The sequence below is a fragment of the Pundamilia nyererei genome, unplaced genomic scaffold, assembly GCF_000239375.1.
Source record: "Pundamilia nyererei isolate P.nyererei 1_Seehausen unplaced genomic scaffold, PunNye1.0 scaffold00098, whole genome shotgun sequence".
NCBI classification, from domain to species: domain Eukaryota; kingdom Metazoa; phylum Chordata; class Actinopteri; order Cichliformes; family Cichlidae; genus Pundamilia; species Pundamilia nyererei.
This window is the reverse complement of record NW_005187499.1, coordinates 244,458-265,310: the sequence shown is the minus strand read 5'-3', so window position 1 is coordinate 265,310 and position 20,853 is coordinate 244,458. Positions and strand designations below refer to the sequence as shown.

At 40.4% G+C, this 20,853-nt stretch overlaps 1 protein-coding gene across 1 annotated transcript in view; it reads left to right on the top strand.

The window, feature by feature from the left end:
- Positions 1-20,853, top strand: part of LOC102208917 (sodium channel protein type 4 subunit alpha B-like) — a 42,173-nt gene that overhangs the window by 17,368 nt on the left and 3,952 nt on the right. The window contains exons 9-26 of the mRNA XM_013912710.1: positions 3,828-3,969; positions 5,081-5,278; positions 5,372-5,560; positions 5,643-6,014; positions 6,111-6,258; positions 6,790-7,028; positions 7,759-7,932; positions 8,341-8,697; positions 11,609-12,019; positions 14,804-14,921; positions 15,034-15,188; positions 15,414-15,587; positions 17,242-17,364; positions 18,757-19,029; positions 19,305-19,358; positions 19,439-19,576; positions 19,821-19,925; positions 20,104-20,374. Coding sequence (XP_013768164.1) covers positions 3,828-3,969; positions 5,081-5,278; positions 5,372-5,560; positions 5,643-6,014; positions 6,111-6,258; positions 6,790-7,028; positions 7,759-7,932; positions 8,341-8,697; positions 11,609-12,019; positions 14,804-14,921; positions 15,034-15,188; positions 15,414-15,587; positions 17,242-17,364; positions 18,757-19,029; positions 19,305-19,358; positions 19,439-19,576; positions 19,821-19,925; positions 20,104-20,374 — 3,641 coding nt within the window. The remainder of the gene's footprint in view (positions 1-3,827; positions 3,970-5,080; positions 5,279-5,371; positions 5,561-5,642; positions 6,015-6,110; positions 6,259-6,789; positions 7,029-7,758; positions 7,933-8,340; positions 8,698-11,608; positions 12,020-14,803; positions 14,922-15,033; positions 15,189-15,413; positions 15,588-17,241; positions 17,365-18,756; positions 19,030-19,304; positions 19,359-19,438; positions 19,577-19,820; positions 19,926-20,103; positions 20,375-20,853) is intronic.

Here is a 20,853-nt window from a genome sequence, read left to right as displayed (position 1 = left end):
TTTGTGGTAGATCTTTGTTCTGTCTTCACTGAGATATTTGAATGCTAATCAATTAAATCAAATCAAATCAATCAATCAAATCAAGCCAAGACAAAAACTGCCAGTATGAATAAGCTAACACTATCTGACTGCCACAACTCCAGTTTTTATATAGAATTCAAAGAACAATTAAAAAATACATATTTATATTTAATTTGCAACTTATAATCCTTCCCATTCCCAGTTATAGTTATTATGGGTGTAGTCACATATTTTTAGAGGCAACAGAATCCAGCCACCCTTTAGTTTTTAATCCCTCTCCTCCAAAAGCACAGGACCTTAATCTCCCAAGAAGTACCGTCTGATTCAGTAATTTGTGTTGAAGTCAGAGCAAAAGATTTGGACGGGGAAATGATGTCACTAAACTCACTTAAATAGTGGGTCAGTAAGATCAGGCGAGACCTACCCAGCTGTCCCACCTACAAGTCACTACATGTGAACTTTCTTTTGTTGCCCGCTTTTTGTGTTTTTGCCATTTGTGGAGCTCTAACAGAGCGCTGCAATCGATACAGCAGAGTTTGAACCTTTTTGTTGTTTTTAATGGCGTCTTTGTCCCCTTTTATTTTAACATTGCTACATCATCATCAAGAAAATGCATTTTGTTGCACTTACTGCATTTTTAAAAAACTTTCTCTCCAGCTAAACTGCAGCTAAAGCAAGAGTGGCACAGATTCGTGACATGCTTGACGGGTTAAAGATACCATAAGGTAGCTTATGGTTTTACTGGCAGATAACTGAGATGGCCTCTTAACTTGTGCAACATTTTTAGATGGAACTTTCTGAGGCTGGCTGTGGAGGAGAGCAAGATATTAAGCAGGTCAGGATGGAGGACGTAAAACATAGAGGATGCTTAATCTTTTGAGTGTATTCCAACAAGTAATCCCTGAGTAGATTTCCAAATTAAAGCTTTGGATACGTTATGATGACACACACACACAGTCACACACATGCGCACTAGCCCCCATCACGCCTACTGTAGAGTCGAGGCAAGTGCTTATCCCCTTACATCTTAAAACCACTATGCATTAAGGATTATGACTGATTGTATTGAAAGTTTCCACTTTTGCCCTGAGCTGGAGCGATGCGGGCAGGAAACTCACCACCTTAGCCCCACCCAGGAAAAAAAACTGTTGCCACCGACAGATGTTATTTCCTGCTGTTATACAAACAGCAGGAAATTGATGTTGTCCTCACATATATAATATTAAAAAAAAACCCCAAACATTGTAAACATGGAGCAAAGGGCTTTAATAGAGGTCTAACACACCCGACCCTGTGTTAGCTGTGCTCCAATGATTGCACAAGATGACTTGTAAAATCAATTATTATTCATATTTTGCCTTTCTTTTCACATGTCGCTTTTTAGATTTTTGGCTGCATGCTTCCTATAATTCCAGTAAGCAACAGGTTAATAAAATCATAAGGCCTTTTCAACTGGAGGAACTGCAGATTGCATCACTCAGCAGTGGCTTCATTTTCAGCTCCCTGGGTTTCCTCTTTGGATTAACTTAAAAAATCAACAAGTGTTGTCCTTTTTAGCTCTTACCCCAACTTCCTCAAGAGGCTTTGAGGAAGTTGGGGTAGACCGCCACTGTCGCCATGGGTTTGTTCTTAATGACGTGTGGTTAAAAGAATGAAATGGGGGTACTGCTTTACCTCATAGTTTGAGCAGCTGACCATATGCCCCAAGGCTAAATTCAGCTGCCCGGGTTCAACTCTGACCCAAGGTGCTTTTACCTTTGTCTTCCCCAACTCACTCATTCCCTGCTTTCCTATCTAATCAAGGCAAAAGCCCCCAAACAGTGTACTATGGTAGAGAATTCATATACAAATAACTTCCTAGAGCCTGAGAACAGATATATATAGTAATATTAGTAATAGCAAGTGGTAAAAATGCATGAAAAAAAACAACTTGCAGAATACTTAGATGTGATGCACAGCTGAGTTATATCTGTGTGTATCAGCAGCCCTCCATTAGGAGCAGTCACTGTGTCTCCAGGGCAGTTGCTATAGAGACTAATGGGACATGAACTCTGCAGGCACCTTGTTCACAATTACAAAACTCCGAAAGGACTCTCACATTTTTGTAGCTGTTTAATGGACAACAGTGGATTAACAAGCATATCATTGAGTGCAGTTTATTCATTTATAAACTGCATACAGAGGCACCTAGTCTGAGCACCTACAGAAAGTTGCTCAGACTTGATTGCAGAATGACACGATGAAAACATGGAATAGTGATGATTACAGGAAATATTGTTAGCTAAACTTAGTGATATGACACCTTCCATGCATTGTTTACCATTGTATTATTATTTTCATTTTTAATTAAGCTGCAGTTTATTTTCCAGACTAGTCATTTCATGTGTAAAGTATATAAAATGTTCCAAAGTCAAGTTATAAGTACTGTGCTGAAAATGATCTCAGACGTAAGAATTAATCGCCAGCACACCAGGGCCGCTTTACATGGATGTCAATCATCAGTAACCTATACTCTCCTTGGTGGTTTATCTCGGATCTGCCCTCGTTGCATCACCAGCTAGTCGCTCAATGTCATTGAGGTTGTATGGTCTGTTAAAGTGAATTGTTCTGAGTTTAGACCCAACATGGTCTTTCATTGGACATTGCCGTATATCACTTCCTGTCAGGAAGCAGCTTTAGTTGACAGGAACTCAGCAGTATACTTGGCATGTTTGCTTGAAGACGCATTAAGCTGCAGTGTATAGGAAGCTCCACATAGTGCACATAGGAAGTGATTTGCAGTTGTGACCAGAGACAATAGAAAATCAATGGCATGTGGCATCTTCAAGCAAACACAAGGTGGAAATTTCCGGGATAAACTTTACAGTTGGGAGTACACTCGGAGTCTTGTAGAAATCACAGTCTCCATTAGCACGTGCTCTGAAAGCCTCTTTAAGCTGACAAACTTGACAAAGACTAAAACAAAAGACAGTTATTTTTTACAGGCATGATACTGTTTTCAGTTAGTGTGCATTTTTTTTTAAATAAAGTTTTCCTTTTGACAAAAGTCGAATTTTTAAATCACAACATTTGTTTAGATGCCGAGTTGACAGAAAGATTTTTGCTAATTTTGCTCAACAATGTTGATATGAAATAAACTAAACGTGCATTGATTAACAGAGGTGAACAGATTGGTGTGAGTGATGTAGCAGAGGGCCAGCCTGACAGGAAGATGTCGCTGGCCTCACACAGCATCCTCTGCCCTCGCTGCTGGATATTAGTGAGCATTCCTGCTTAGCTGGCGTGTTGGTGAGATCCACAGCTGTTCTCACAGCAGCGCTCTTCCGCCCAGCTGTTTGCCTGCCATTATGAAATTATTCCACACTGAGATTGACATGGCAGCCCAGCTTGTTCTCAGCTGCTGGACTTAAATATTTGCTGTAATGCCACTATGTTGACAATGAAGATCAGAGACGCTGGAATCGAGCTGATTTTTTTTTCCTGTTGCAATTTGATATCCATCTGGCTAATCTCTTTTTGCTCCAGTGCATTTTAGTGCTCCTGTCTGAAACAGGTTTCAAGTGCCGTCTTCTTTGAAATAACGGTGATGATAGTACGTACTTACTGACTCATCTCCCAGTTTTCTCTGTGGAGTCAAAGGCCGCAGAGCCACATGTAGAATGTTTTTAACTCTGGGAAAGCAGCACGCACACCGGCACGGCTATATCTCTCCGCAGCTGCTTTTAATTTCCTGTGTTTGGCCTTTGTTTATCAGTCCTGGCCTCTAATCATTTATCTTCTACCTCTCAATCATTTGCGCATTACAGGAAGTGTCCAGAAGGATTTGACTGCCTAAAAGTAGGGAGGAATCCAAACTATGGCTACACCAGCTTTGACACTTTCGGCTGGGCTTTCCTGGCACTTTTCCGTCTCATGACGCAGGACTACTGGGAAAAACTGTTTCACCAGGTGCAATTTTCTACTTTTGGTTTTTCATCTATCAGCATCCTGTAGTTACAACCTTCAACTTAAAAGTTAAATTTTCCTCTTATAGGTTCAGTGTTTTCACCAGTGGCTCTAAGAGGTCAAACGCATTGCAACTTAAGGAAACACCTACAAACAGAAAAACGTCACCAAAGCTCACAAAAAACAATAGAAGTTGAATAAAACACAATAGAAACAGAAAAACAACTCAAACGCTCACAAAGAACAGACCCTTAGAAAACACAACAGAAGCATTTTTGGGGACAGAACAGCTGTGGAAGTGACGAGCTAACGCTGAAATGTACGAGCAAACATGTATTTAAACTTGCTATTAAAACACAGATTACCTGCATCTTCTGCCTCACTTCAGTCTTTCACATGTTCTGGTTTCTGTTACTTAAGCAGATGTTTCATCACTTTGTCTCCCAGATTTGTTCTTTTCTACTTCCTTTTGTTTTCCTTCTGTTTAGTTTTTTTCCCATGTCCTTTGTTCTTTATTCGACTTCTGTTGTCTTTTTGTGAGCTTTCGGAGCGTTTTTCTATTTGCTGGTCTTCTCTGGGGCCAAAGTAGTTTTCACTTTCACAAAGAATCAGTAACTGGGCGACATAGTGGAGAAACACCACTAACATACATTTTATTTAAACGGATATTGAATAAGACGTCACTTCACAAAGTGGCCAGAAACCTAAAAACAAATGAAAGACCAGCTGACTTCACAGCTAATAAATATGTGCTGAACTGCTAAAACCGTGGCTGTGATGTAGGTTTTTCCATTCATTTTAGTCACTTAAAGCAATCCTTTAACAATATGAAGGATATGGTGCCATGCTGAAATGCGCTGACATTGCTGACATATAGCAAAGATTTAAAATTGCAGCCATGTCAGATGTTCACTAGTAGTTCATACTGTAATATACAAAATAAGATATTTGGATGAGCAGGGAGAAACTGTGAAGTGTTAATAAATTAACTGTGTTGCTTTCTGCACTGAACTGTGTTGTTTAGCTTGAACATATGATCTGCCGTATAACTATGCTGAACCAGTGACTCTGGTGAATTTGCTTTTATTGCCTTAACTTTCTTTGATTCCCACAGACTCTGCGCTCAGCTGGGAAGACCTACATGATCTTCTTTGTTCTAGTGATCTTCATGGGCTCTTTCTACCTGGTCAACCTTATCCTGGCTGTGGTGGCCATGGCCTATGAGGAGCAGAATCAGGCAACCATCGCTGAGGCCTGGCAGAAGGAGAGAGAGTTTCAGATGGCCATGGAACACCTGAGAAGAGAGCAAAGAGTAAGTGCGGTGCATTGTCATATTTTCATGTGCGCCTTCAGCTGAAGACAGACACAACTGTAACTATTTCAAACAATTTCATCCCATGTGCAGCTGGCAGCAAAAAGACAAGCACAGGAGACAGACTCAGTGTTGTCCCCGGAGCTGTCTCCATTCTGTGTGAAGTACACAGGAAGTATACGAAGAAGCAGCAGCAGAAGAAGAAGATCTCACAGGACGCTGTCTGAAGAAACGGCAGAAGAAGCTGCAGAACAGAAGATGGAGCCCCTGGAAGAAGTAATGGTATGTAACCTTAAGGAGCGCGCTGTCGAGTTGTTAATAGTTGAAACCACAGAAGCTAATGCGTTCTTCCATATTTCTGTAGCCTCCCCTGTCCCCCCTGCCGGCCCACCCTCTGCTGGCCACGCTATCCTCTCACCCGCTCAGCACCAGACGAGGAAGCCAGAACAGCATCTTCAGCTCCTTCCGCGTTCGCAACAACTCAGAGGCCGACTTCGCGGACGACGAGTACAGCGTTCACGGAGACGTCTTCAGGAGTCGCACCAGTTCGACAGCGACGCCATGGAAGAGGAGAACGGGCAGCGTGAGAAGCCACTGCTCCCAAATCTTCACCCCCAGCCTCAATGTCAACGGTCGACTGAACATCTCCCTCGACCACAATGGAGTCATGACTATGGGTCTGCTCACCCCTACGTCCATGCCAGCTCACAGCATGGAGAGAGTCAGGGAAGACACAGTGAGTGACGGAGCCTTTGTTATGAGACTGCTCTGAAAAGTTTAAATATGAGTTTATAAGAACATGACAATACAGCCTTGTTTGTTTGTTTTTTAGATATTTTCTGTTTGCCAGAAGCCCTCCAGCACAGAGGAGACAGTTCCAAGGCCTCTCCTGCAACCTTCCCCCACAGTGACAGATCCATCCCCCGTGCGCAGGAAAAGGGGCCTGAGCTCTGTCAGCTTTTATAGTGATGCCATGGACGGTGCGTCCATTTCACTGTTTAAGGAAGTGTTCAGAAATTACATCCCTTTTTGGGGATATATGAAGCTAGCTTAGCAAAAGGGTTGCAAACAGCTAGCCTGGTCTTGTCTGAAGGTTACTAGATCATCTACAGGTTGCTAAATAACATATCCAGGAAGTTATTACATCAGAAAATAGTGTAACAAATGCATATATCTCCCATTATTTCTTTAGTACTGTTTTGTGTCATTAAGCAGATGATACCTAACATATTTAAGGTCCCAGTAGGTGGATTTTGCTACTTCCCAAACAAAGCCAAACCAGCTTTCCCCCTGATTTCTGTATTTATGCTCAGCTGTTATAATGAAGGCATAGTAGAAGAAATTAGAACTGGTTTTCTCAATCAACCCTCCACCTGCCCAAATAACATTTAACTTTAGTTAACTTTGCTAGCAGAAGGACCCTAGAATCGCCGCTGGTTTCAGGTTTTAGCTGTTCAAAAATGATCAAGTTATCTGCAGATATAAATCATTTCCGTGTGGTGTCTCTGCAGAGCTGGAGGAGTCGAGGCAAAAGTGCCATCCCTGCTGGTACACGTATGCCAAGAAGTATCTGATATGGGACTGCTGCCCCTGGTGGCTGAAGCTGAAGGAGTATGTGAAGCTAATGGTGATGGATCCTTTCCTGGATCTTGGTATCACCATATGCATTGTGCTGAACACCCTCTTCATGGCACTTGAACACTACCCCATGACTGATGAGTTCAACACCATGCTCTCAGTGGGCAATCTGGTAAGAGGGTTTTAAAGATACCAGAGGGATGTTTCCAGCTTTTAACACACTTTCTATAAGTGCTGTCGGGTGCTAGATAAGGAGAGGAGAGTGGAACAGAGAGGAAACTGAACTGGCCGGCATTCAGATAATCCGTCTCTGTTTGCAGACAGGTTGATTTTTAAAGCAGGTGCAGGACAGGAGGTCAAATACAGTGATGCTGATCCGCTGTCAAAGATTCTGTTTTAGACTATTTGCGATTATCTTTAATAACATGGAGTATTTTTAGCAAGAGGTGGAGTTGATTTCCTGTAGTTCTGTTTTGAAATCTCTTCCTACCGGTGAATTTTAGACTCTGACAGAGATTTGGTAAATAAATAAATACATTAATACATTAAGTAATTTTAAAATTATATAACTTTATATGTACCTTTATATGAATAAATTAAAAACAACAACAAAAATAAAATAACACATTGAAATACATTGTTATATTTTCTGTTGAACTAAGGTTTGTGTGCAGAAACCTTCACTGAAATGTTTTTAGTTCACTCATTAATAAAATTCAAATTACACATCTTTTGAAGGCGGTTGTGTAAAATTGTTTATTTGTGGTCAACAAAAGAGAAACAACTCATCTAAAAGACAGTGAATGCTCTACTAATTAAGCTGTAGCTATATAATATTCCTAGTGTTTTGCTGGATTTTTCACCTCTAAATGTCCTTTTGTCACTCTGTGTTTTTTTTCTAGGTGTTCACTGGTATATTTACAGCTGAGATGGTACTGAAGCTGATTGCCATGGACCCCTATTACTACTTCCAACAGGGCTGGAACATCTTTGACGGCGTCATTGTTTGCCTCAGTTTAATGGAGCTGGGCCTCTCCAATGTGGAGGGACTGTCCGTCCTGCGATCTTTCAGATTGGTGAGGGAAATCTTGTTCATTCTCTGTGTTACTTTGAAGAAAATTGATTAATTATTTCCGATTGATCAGCTCCTGATGAACAGAAGAGAAAACCTAGACACGGGAGCAGATTCAACTATTTGCAATGGGAAACAGACAGCTGATGAACTAAGGGTTCTCGGATGGGTGAAGTCTAAGATAAAAGTATGGACAAAGCACAATATGTCCATTAAAAAAAACGATGATACCTAGAAACAGAGTTGTCAGAGTTGCACATTATATCTAATAATCAGACTACATCTAAAAACATAAAAGTCTCTTAAGGTTTTAACTCTGAAGTCTAGTTAACTTGTGCAACTTGTACAGTGTAATAGTCAGTCTATTCTGAAGATGCAGCATCATTTGTCTTCACATTTCTCTTATCATAAGTTGCGAGTCTTCAAGCTGGCAAAATCCTGGCCCACTCTCAACACTCTCATCAAGATCATCGGCAACTCGGTGGGCGCCCTGGGAAACCTGACGCTGGTGCTGGCCATCATTGTTTTCATCTTCGCTGTGGTGGGAATGCAGCTATTCGGCAAGAACTATCAGGACTGTGTCTGTAAGATCTCCTTTGACTGTCAGATGCCTCGCTGGCACATGAAGGACTTCTTCCACTCCTTCCTGATTGTGTTCAGGGTCTTGTGTGGCGAGTGGATCGAGACCATGTGGGACTGTATGGAAGTGGCTGGCCAGCCCCTCTGCATCCTGGTCTTCATGTTGGTCATGGTCATAGGGAACTTGGTGGTAAGTTATTATGACTTGGCATTTAAACTCTAACCTGTTTAAGGTTATGTTGAGTGATAGTCTATATTTTTTGTACCGGCAAAGCTCACAAAAAGATTAAACTCAACAAGAGTTTCTTTTGAGAAGTGTCTGTGTGGCCTTTCCCCTGTTCCTCTGTGCTGCAAAGTTCAGACAGTAGAAATGAGTCAATCACAGTGTTGCACTGAGTGACATTTACCTCAGTCCTACATGCACCACATTGCTGCTGCAAATGCCAACTACAGGATCAGGCACGAGGTGCAGTCAAAAAGCTGGAAAATGAATCCAGTCCTAATTTAAACTGTCTGATCCCTCCTTCACGTTCTTTCATTGGAAAGCTTTCACTGGAAGTCCTGTTCTGATCAGCTGCGCTTGCATAGAGAGCAAACATCAACTTCTGTCACAAACTGACCAACTTTCATGCCGCAACCGTCACATTGCTCATAGCAGTGATCTCAAAGTCATAGCCACCCGACTCAGAGAGCATCCTCACATCATGTCAGGAGCACAGGCAACATGGTTGTTCACCAGAAATGACCCCAAAGTCAAACTTTTCAGTGTGGAAATTACTGTCACATCACCATGTGGTAGCAAGTCATTCCCCACCACCCTGAGATTTGCCTCCAACTGTGCAGTTAAATTACCAACTGTGCAGGAACTGGGGCAGCACTTCCCCGGGAAATTACCTGGAAGGGGAGACTGAGAAAATTAAAGTTTGTTATTTTTGAACATACCTTAAATGTTTAGGTCAGTGGCTGAACTACTCTGAAAACAGACTTGTTAAAAAAAGGTGTCCAGGCAGTACGTGGAATTACTCAGCCTATTTAAACGTATAGAAGTATGGATTTTTGTAAGCATTACAAAATGATTGAATCCATTGCTCCTTAATAAAGATTTTAAAAAATGGAGGATATGTGGAGGGTATGAGTGTATCATTTGTCTTTAACAGAAGAAGTGCTTTTGATGTTCAGGCAAAGTTGTGACAGGCAAAGTTATCCTTTAAACAGTATTTGATGACTAAGAGCGATGCAGTAGCGTTTCAATGCTACCAAATCCACTTGGTGATGTCACAAGTAATCTGGGATTACGTGGCACAAGAGAGGACTGCTGATTGTGTATTATGTGAATGGACCATCCTTCAAGTTAATTATGTTAAAATTTGCAAGCTGTATTAGTTTGTATATCTGTAAATGAGCAACTCTTCAGCATGCTGTATTAAATGAAAGTGTCATGGTCTTGCTTCAGATTAGATTTAGCAGAGTTTCTACCAAGTTTAATAGATTATAGATTTATGAGATGTGCAGATCATTTCGTTCTATTTTCACTTGCATTTTTACACATCACCTCAACTTAAAAACCCTCTGTTATTTGTGCTGCATCATATGTGTATTATCTACACATGTTGCCGTGCAAACTGAAGCGACAAGAGACAAACTCAGTGCTGGAGCAGCTTTACTGCCCTTTTATCCACCACTAATGAGCTAAGCCTTACGGGTGAAATGGGGACCCAAGTGTTGCACAAACACCGCAGAGCGTTCACCCCGTTTAACACCAAGTTTTGATTTTTACTCATTTTGCAAGCCAACACATGCAGCTGTTAAAAAAAACAGCAGTTAATTCAGTTTTAATTGTATACGCCCACCCACATTCACTGCTCCTCCCATATGGCCAGCCGTTTCCTGTGAGCTGATATTAAAGAATACAAAAGCGCGCTGAATTTGCAGGATTTGTTTATAGTCAACGTTGTTTTGCTTTGAATGTGGTGTCGTTCCAGTGGTGATCCTGGTAATACATGCAGAAATAGTTGTATTTTAGTATAGCACTATTTTAACCCAGTAAAAATCTAGTTTTATTTACTTGTTCACTTGCTCCCCTCGACTTTTGTAGTTAGGATAAGTTTAAATTCTTTTGACAAAAAATTTGCAAGAGATTTGCATAATTCAAACCCAGTCAAAAGAATGGTACTAGATATTTCTAGGTGTACATAGCAGTTTCTCAAGTATCACATAGATGCTATTAGTGGATAGAGACACTTTCATTGACTGTATTGCCTTGTTAGCCTAAAGATCAGATCACAACAGCGCTCCCTATGGAATTTAATGGACAGGAACCTCTCTGTGCACATGAATCGTGGGAAAGCAGTTTATCTGTGGGATTATCCAGGATGCTTAGGGGTGAGAAGGTCGGAGGGCATTCATCACTAATCATCTGCTCATGCTCCCCATCTCTGAGTAGCTCAGTGGCTAAAGATGATCCTTGCCAACTGTGCACATCACCCATGAAGGGAATGCACACACAGATACACACACATATGTGCAGTGTTATGCCCCGTGCTGCTGCTCTCTAAGCTAGCAGACAGATTACTTAGGAGTTGGATGCTTTGAACCTTGACTTCAGGAGGCCTGAAACATCAGCCATATGTGCCTGAGCGTATCATTGTTGCAGAACTTTGTGGGATTTGCCAATGTTGACAAAATATATGGGACATCATGTCCGGCATTATGTCAAATGATAAAGCATACATACATACTAAACAATTCAGAGCTTTGCGCATCAGATGGTGATACAAGCATAATATGGCTATACAATGTCCTGCTTTGTTAACCCTTTTCACACCAAGGATCTCTGCTGCAGGCCATATTAACACACTACCCACCACCACCTATTATTGTGGAGTGTGGCATATTGAATAAAGAGGCTGTGTGGAAATGGGATGTAGCATTTCTGTGCATAAGCAAATTTGGTTGAAATGTGTTTCTTATTTGTAGATGCAAAAAAGAAAGAGAGAAAGGGGCTAAGGGCTTAAGTGGTTACGGCTAAATAGCTGTAAACAAGTTTAATAGTTTCATCCATTCAGATGTAAGTAAACATACATTTTTTGGTATGTCAACAGGTGCTGAATCTCTTTCTGGCCCTGCTGCTGAGCTCCTTCAGCTCAGACAATCTCTCTGCTCCAGACGAAGACGGGGACTTGAATAACATTCAGATTGCCATCGCTCGCATCCATTCCGGCATTTCCTGGATTGTCACAAGCGTCATCAACCTCTGCAACAGGAGCTTGAAGCGTCGAAAACACAAAGCCAAGGAAACCAGTCAGGCCCTCAAGCCGGTCGGAAATCACATGGAGAGCAATGGGGGGATTTTTGGACGTTATGGAGAGAAGTACATCGTACCAGAGGAGGACAGCTACATGACCAACCCAAACCTGACTGTCATTGTTCCTATCGCACCTGGGGAGTCAGATGTGGAGTTTTTGGAGGAGGAGGAGATCTCAGAGTCATCAGAGGATGAAGAAAACAAACTGGTAAGTATGACGTGCCCAGAATCATGTTTGGGGCTTAACTTCAGGCTTTAATGCTCTCTGAACTTACATACTTTAGAGAATGTGATTTTATCGGCATACTTTTCGCTAAGAATGAAATCTCATCTTGTCATTTGAAACACTCAACTTGTTTGTTTGGCTTGTGTTTCTTATTATATAAATGAATAATTACTTGTTTTTTTGCTGTTTGTATATGCTGAGATAAACTCCAGAAGTCCACGTTGACAACAAATTATGATTTTGAAATTATTGTCTGATCTACCTATTAAATTGAGATGTGCTGGAATAATTGAAGTTTTTTTCAAAGATTTTTCAGAAGCTTTTAATTTTTACAAAGGGTCTGTATGAGAATGAACATGATATCAAAATGGCGGGATTCGTTTATCATGTTTAATGACTGGACACAGAAGGGCTGCACACTTTCCAAACTAGCTGTGGCTAAAACAGAGCTTATACTGTTTAACATATGTGTGTATGTTTAAGCATATATGTTTTGTGCTGGTAGCCTAAATATTATTAGTAACATCTGTGTTTTCTAATTCTGATGATGATGATGATGCTATGGAATCAGTCTGTCATAGAGTCCCGCACACCCACACACATGTTAATGAGATGTGGTTGAATGTGTGCCGAGCTATGCTTAAAGCTATATTTAGTACACACATGTTAAAGGGGTTGATTATCCCTAACTAACAGGAAAATGAGGCCATTACTATTTAAGCCACACATCTTATCCTTTGAATTTAGATTTTCAGTCCCATTGAGACACGTGTAGAAAATCAGCGTCCTAGCCACACCTTTACAAACATTTGTGAAAGAATGGCTCGTTCCAAAGTGCTCACAGAATTTGAAGGTGGCGCTGTCACAGGATGTCACTGTAGCAAGAAGTCAGCATTCGATATCTCTTCCCTTCTAGATATTCCACGATCCACTGTAAGTGCTATTATTACAAAGGGAAAGCTTTTAGGAGCCACAGCAATGACCCATGGAGTTACAGCCCACTTAAAGTTACACTATCAGGTTGCCAAGTGGTAAGGTGCATAGTGAGTAAAAGTCACCAATGCTCTTCTGACTCAAAACCTCTTCTGGCATTAACATCAGCACAAAAACTGTGTGCTGGCAGCTTCGTGTGTTTGGATGGCTGAGCAACTCCGGTAGGTTTGATGTTTAGGTCTCCCTGTACTTTTGTCCATAGCACTCTTTACACCCATTAGCGAGTACTGTTAGATTATATGATTATTAAGAGTACAAACATTGGAAGAACACATAATTGAAATCATTAAAATATAAAGGAAAGAAAATTGCAATTGAAAGCAGAAATCAAAATGATAAGAACATGAACAACTGAACAAAAGAATCTGGGATTAAAGCAGTTCAAGACTTCAGTGTTAGAAACGCAGGACGTATACAGCAGACGGTGCATCGCTGAAATGCCGCTAAACAGATATGTCTTTAGCACACTTCTGAAAGCCTCTTAGGGAATCTTAGGGAAGCACACCGAGCATTCGACGGGTCAGGCATCGCAGCTTGAAAAGCTCACCCCTGATCCGTAGGTGCATTAGTATTATTTGTCCAGCATTAGACAGCTAACTTACACACCAACACTGGACGAAGCTGTAATGACTGAGATACAGTTTGTTTCTTGTTTGCATTTCTGTACATATTAAATGAGTTTACCGTGCACTCAGCAACAGTAACTAACACCGTGTGTATAGTTGCTTTAATTTGCATGAAAACGCAACAGTGAGAGTGCAATAGCACTCCTCAGTTTTTGTATAGATTTGGATTTGACTGTGTTCATTCGAAAGCTTTAGAGTCAGACTATCCTGCAGATCGGGCGTCTGTTGAGGCGGAGGATGTGTCGTTCCTGTCCTGTCTGGCAGAAAAACAGGAGCAGGCCAGATGTGGAGCCAGGCGCTGTAGAGCAGATTAAACTGACACAGCTGAGCTGGGCAGCCTGCAGTCTGGTGCTCTCTCTTCCTCTTTCCCTCCCATGCGCTGCTGCACACCACACTAGAACTAGGCATCATGAAAAATGGGGGCGGGGGGGACCCTCAATCGTCCATCAGCTTAACTGGGCATCTGCAGCTGCTCTGCATATGCAGAGCTTTAAACACACACAAAAGTGATAAACATATTATATGTAAGAATATTGTTAAAAAGAAATCCTATAGTTAAGTATTTGAGTCTTCTCTAGAGTGTAAATAAATCTCCTTTGCTTAAATGGGATCAATTACTACTTTCTGATGTGCCATCAGTCCATTATGTTTCTCACTGTCTTTAAACTCTAAGATGAGCAATGCTGGTAATTTGGTTTCCAGATCCCGTGCACGCCCTTTAATGCTGGATTAAATTTCGTATCATTTTACGAGATTGAAGCTGCACCTCTGTCCTGTAAATCATATGAAATATGTTGTTGTTACAACACATGAAAATCTCATCAAAACTGCAGTAAGCCTCACAGGAGATTGAAAGTCCATCAAGGTGCGCCGGCTCTGATGGGATGAATGCACGCAGGCTCATGTGGAGCAGGAAAATGTGCTGCAACTTCTTTTTCTTTAAAAAAAATTCTTAATGTGTGACATGAATGTATGACAACAGCATCAGCAGTATCACAACAGGCTGGGGAACACAACCAGAACAAATCGCTGTTTGCTCGTTTAATATAGATTCATATTCTGTATTTACGCATGCAGATATCAAAGAGCTGAGGGCTGTTTCCATACGAGGGCACGTGATTGTAAACACTCAGACTTTATTTTGTAGGAGAAGATCAGCCTGTCAGAGGGCAGCACAGTGGATCTAAGGAAGCCCGGAGAGGAAGAGGATAACTTGTCAGTGCTGGATGAAGACAGTATGGAGCCTGATGAATGCTTTCCTGAATGTGAGCGAAAGTAGCAACCTCACTAAATCTGCTAACGTGCATTCATTTAAAATGTTTATTTTTTCCTTCATGCTGTGATAAATGCCGGTTTGTTTTTTGACATGGTCATCAGTCTGCATGAGACACTGCCAGTGCTGTAACATCAACACCAGCCATGGACTAGGACAGGCCTGGTGGAGGCTGAGGAAGACCTGCTACCAGATTGTGGAGCACAGCTGGTTTGAGACATTCATCATCTTCATGATCCTGCTCAGCAGTGGGGCTCTGGTAAGGGTCCTAGATCTAATTAGAGAGATTAGTATTGATCCAATACCAATATTAATTATTAATCTCTGGATTGACCAACAGTATCAGCAGTAGATTTGATGAGACGTTGAGCTGGCTGATGTCCAAATTGCGCCTTTTGTGTAGTTTTAAAGAAAAAAACTTCTCACAGATGGTTTTCTTATGCTGAGCAATGGAAATGTAATGCTGCGTTTTCTTATACTGCAGGCATTTGAAGACATTTACATTGAAAAGAGAAAAGTCATAAAGGTGATGCTGGAGTACGCTGACAAAGTCTTCTCCTACATCTTCGTCCTGGAGATGTTCCTCAAGTGGATTGCATACGGCTTCAAGACGTATTTTACAAACTACTGGTGCTGGCTCGACTTTCTGATTGTGGATGTAAGTTAACGCTTTGCTGCTTTGGTTTTCAAATCATATGACGCGAAAGGATGTAGCTGAATGTATGCCGTACTTGTGGGATTTATAGCTCTAATGATGCCAGATTTTTCACAGGAGAGCACGTGAATTCGCTCTTGACAACATTTTCAATACCTGAACCTGTTCGCTGCAGAACTAAGTGCTAATTCACACTGAAACAGTAGATACGTTGTAGATTTTTGCAGCTGCTCTCATGTCAGGATTTGGCCGTTCCCCAGTAGGATTTTGCCACACATTTGTGGGGAACTGGATGCGGTTCTGTAAGTGTTTAGTCACTCAAAGTGCCCGAGGCATGCAGCCCTTGACTTCCTCTGATTTCACCTGCTGTTACACAGATTGCCACAGACCGCTCTATTGTTAGGGTAAGTTGTAGTTAGCAGGTCCCAGGTGAGTATGGAGTCTGGGACTGGAAACTTGCATCCGCATCACAAATGCTTCTGTGTTTCTTCACTCGTAAGCGCTTTTTGTTGCGATATCAAAAGCCACCGTCTTGTTTCTAAACAAATGCTTTTCATATAAAATGAGATTTAAAATAAGAATAATTTAAAAAACCGCTCTCAGCAATCATCGTTTGAACCGCTTGGGTACAGGACCTTGGCTTTTATATCAAAACCAAACGCAGTTTCATGTGATCTGAGGCTTATCTACAGAAGATCTGGTTTACTGTGGAACGTAAAGTCTTGTTTTTGAACTGCACCAGCTGAATTCATGTGTGACCTGTTTGGTGTAACTCAGGTACCGAGCGTTCTCTGTTTTTTATGTTTAAAGGAAGTCCTAGCAAACTTTTCTTTCCTACTTTTGCTTTATTTTTGTATTTTTTTTGTCTGTATTGTGGTGGAGCCAAAGACTTCTGTAGTCCTGAAATAGATTTTGAGTATCTTCTTTAGATATATTGGCCAAACGCATCTTTAAAAGGACTTTTATAAAGAAATACAGATCATTGGGACCTTATTAGCCCTAAATTGTTTTGAATGAACTTATTGGATCAATTTGGAACAAAATGGGAAACAAATTTGGCAAAGAAAGATTAAACTTCTTTATAAAACTCACTCTATTTGATATATATACATATTTATATGCATATATAGCTGAGTATGCATGCATGGATACTGTTTTTACCATATGGGCATACTTGTCTGTGTTTTTTCATCATCCTTCATGACTCGACTTTCTCACATATCTTTCATGCCATTTTCATCCATAGCTGTCATCCAAGGGTCATTCAACAGCGGAATACCATTTTGTTTTGTCTCTTTTGGATGTAGAATAGAGTGGAAGTCTAAATTTGCTGAAACGATGATTCAAAAACCAAATCAAATCTAAACCTCAAAAATACAATATTTGTGTTCCTAACTGTGGAATGTCCCAAAATACACACAAAAAATGTGACTATGGCTCTTTAAATGTTTCTGACGTGTCTCTTACGACTCTCCTCTGTTTTTTTTATTCTTTATAAGAGTCGCTAAAAATATACTCACTTTCTTGGCAAATGTGCTGATAAGACCAGTTGATATTGTTTTTTTCAGTACTTTTCGCTGTTTCCTCTCAAAGGTTTAAGCACAGATGTCTGTTTTATGATTCTCAGAGTTCATACACCTTTCTGTACTCCACATAGGTGTCCTTGATAAGCCTGGTAGCAAATTCACTGGGATATTCTGACTTTACTGCCATCAAGTCCCTGAGGACCCTCCGTGCTTTGAGACCTCTCAGAGCTCTGTCCAGATTTGAGGGCATGAGGGTGAGAAATATGTTTTCTGTCCTTTGCTGTCACTGTCGGCTACTAACATCCTGATTAATCTCATTAATATTCTTTCACTTATGGATAAACCCTTAGTTATAAAGCAACTTTAGCACTGGGACTACCACAACAGCTTAATTGGTTAGTAGTTTTCTACAAGGTAGAAATGTCTCAACAGCTGCTGAGTGGATAAAACTTTGGAACTGATGTCACTGTGGATGTGTTGTAGTATTTCAGGGATTTGTTACATGTAAAGTCTTTACTTATCCAACGAAAGACAGCAGTTCTTTAGCTTCTTGCTAGATTAGCGCTAAACTTTGTGCAAACATGTATAGTTCCCAATCTTATTGTAAAAAATGTAGATTACTCTAAAGTTCTGACAACTAGATTTTCCAGCAGTATATGTGTTTTATAGGGTACATGCTGAACCGAGCCATACTAAATGTAAACTTTACAGTACTGTTATACTTTTATTTTAGTGATTGTGATTTAATGCAGTTTAAATGGTAAATGGACTGGTTCTTATATAGCGCTTTTCTACTCTTCTGAGCACTCAAAGCGCTTTACACAACTTGTGCATTCACCCATTCACACCCATTCGCACAAGCACATTTTTCTAGGTGCTTTCTAAGTAACATTCACACACACTCATACTCCAGTGGTTTGGGGTTAGTGTCTTGCTCAAGGATATTTGGCATGCAGACTAGGGGAAGCCAGGAATCGAACCACCAACCTTCCGATCTGTAGATGACCTGCTCTACTGAGCTACAGCCACTCCGTTTATTTAACTGCCATTTTATTAGGTACATCTTTTTACCTGCTTACTAACACCTAATCACATGGAAGCAACCCAATTCATTTAGGTATGGAGACATGGTAAAAGGATCAGCTTAGGTTCAAAGCAAGCACCAGAATGTGGGGGAGATGATTTGAGTGATTTTGATTTGGGCTCTGAAAACAAAGGGGGTCTCACACTAATACTAGCAAGGTGTAGCTCATAAAGTGGCCATGTGTATAAACGTGTGTGTCTGTCCATATACCCTGAATTTGTATGACAGTATCGCCACATTGTTATGTATCCAACGGACTTTTCCTGTACTTTCAAAAATCATACATGTGATTTAGAGTGAAATTGATTATCAACACACAGCACACACAGCACATGTATTATCATACAAGGGATTGTCATAACGTAAATCACTGTGAAAAATTGTCCTGTTGGCTTCAAGTTAGAATTGGGAAACTAAACTTCAACTATCACATCATAGCATATGTAGAAAACAAGATTACCAGACTAGTGTGCACTACAGAGATCACAAAGATAAGCTGTTTACAACAATAGAATATACTTTATTTCTCTGGGACTGACCTGATTTCTTGTTTGCTCATCAGGTCGTGGTGAACGCCCTCATAGGAGCTATTCCCTCCATTATGAATGTGCTGCTCGTGTGTCTCATCTTCTGGCTGATCTTCAGCATCATGGGAGTCAATCTGTTCGCCGGCAAATTTGGAAAGTGCGTGAACAGAACGGGGTTCATCCACAGTGTCTCTTTGGTCAACAACAAGTCAGACTGCCTCACCATGAATGACACCCAGTTCTACTGGACAAAAGTCAAGGTGAACTTTGACAATGTGGGGCTTGGCTACCTTTCTCTTTTGCAAGTGGTAAGTTGATTTTATTTTTAACCTGTCAAACATGATGCCAGCCTGTTTTTGCTAATAAACACCTTGAGAACTTGTTCACTACTCATGTTGTTGTTTTGTTCCTCTCCTGTTCTGTCCAGACATTTAAATCAGTCTCTCTCATGTTGCGATATTTACAGCAGATCATAAAAGACATTTCACTGTTGTTTTCTTTCTAAAAATGAAATCAGCTGTTACTATAACATTACAATGCAGCGCCTGGACTCTGACATTGTACTATATTCTCTTATTTACAGGCTACATTTAAAGGATGGATGGAAATAATGTATGCAGCTGTTGATTCAAGAGGAGTAAGTATATTATTTTCTTCCACACCTATACCATGAAAATTCTAACTAACTAACTGACTAATGAACCCATTTGTTTTTAGGTGGAGGAACAACCGATAAAAGAAATCAACCTCTACATGTACCTCTACTTTGTAGTCTTCATCATATTTGGCTCCTTCTTCACCCTCAATCTCTTCATCGGTGTCATCATTGACAATTTCAATCAGCAGAAAAGAAAGATGAGTATTAAAAACGCTGATTTCAGGCTGGGATTACTTGATATTTGCGTGCAGTTCTTATTATTTGAAGCTGCAGAAATAAATGCATGAATAGTCCAATAAAAGTACAAAGGAAAATTTTCTATAGTAAGAATAAGGTGGCAGGATTTTTGGTTTTAAGTCCCCCAGATTGAACATTTAAAAGAAAACAACTCCTGTCATTGTTTTAGGAAAGAAAGTAACGTGAGATATTTTTCTTTTCCACTTAGGAGGACAAGATATCTTCATGACTGAAGAGCAGAAGAAGTACTACAATGCTATGAAGAAGTTAGGAACTAAAAAACCTCAAAAGCCAATACCCAGACCCACGGTAAAGCTATATAAATTGCAAATGTAGCACATTTTTAAGATACAGATTTTTACCTGTACACTTTATATATTGTTTAAAATATTTTGTATTTTTTTGAAGTGATATCATTAACCTTGCAAACCTTGTTAAGGATTATATAACTTAAATTGTATTCTTGCTTGTTCTTTCCCGATCCTAGAACATTATCCAAGCCTTCTTCTTTGATCTGGTGTCTAAGCAAGCCTTCGACATTATGATCATGATGCTCATCATTGTCAACATGGTGACCATGATGGTGGAAACCGATGAGCAGTCAGAGCGAATGGAGTCCATCCTCAACAAGATCAACCTGGGTTTTATTGTGATCTTCACCACCGAATGCCTGATCAAGATCTTTGCCCTCCGTTGTTATTTCTTCACCGTTGCATGGAACATTTTTGATTTCGTGGTGATAATTCTCTCTATTGTCGGTAAGAAGTAAAAAAAAATCTTTTTGTTTACAATTTTTGTAAATGCCAAGCTAGTGAAAAAACCAGTCAGAAAAGATGAGGAGGGAAAATTGTGAGTGTCCACCTGTAAAAACATACCTGTTTTGGGGGTTGTCTCATAGTTGTCCTGTTGTTATTTCAACATCTAAGCAACCCAGTCTTTAAGTCTGACCTCATTAGTCATTTCCGGGTCCAAACTTTGCTTCAGGTCCCACAGTCACTTTAACATCGCTGAAAGTTAAACACTGTCTAAATTCTTTCATCTTTAATAAAATGATCTGTGTGGCTGTTCTACCAGGAGTAACAATTGAGTTTAACATCCAGGCATCCATGAAAACAGAATTTATGAAATGAGTTAGAAGTTAGCAGGGAGTTAGCTTGCTAGTTTCTACCTAAACATGATATAGCATGTTGTGACTGAGGGATTTCTGAAAAAATTAAAATGTACAGCTCTGCTATCA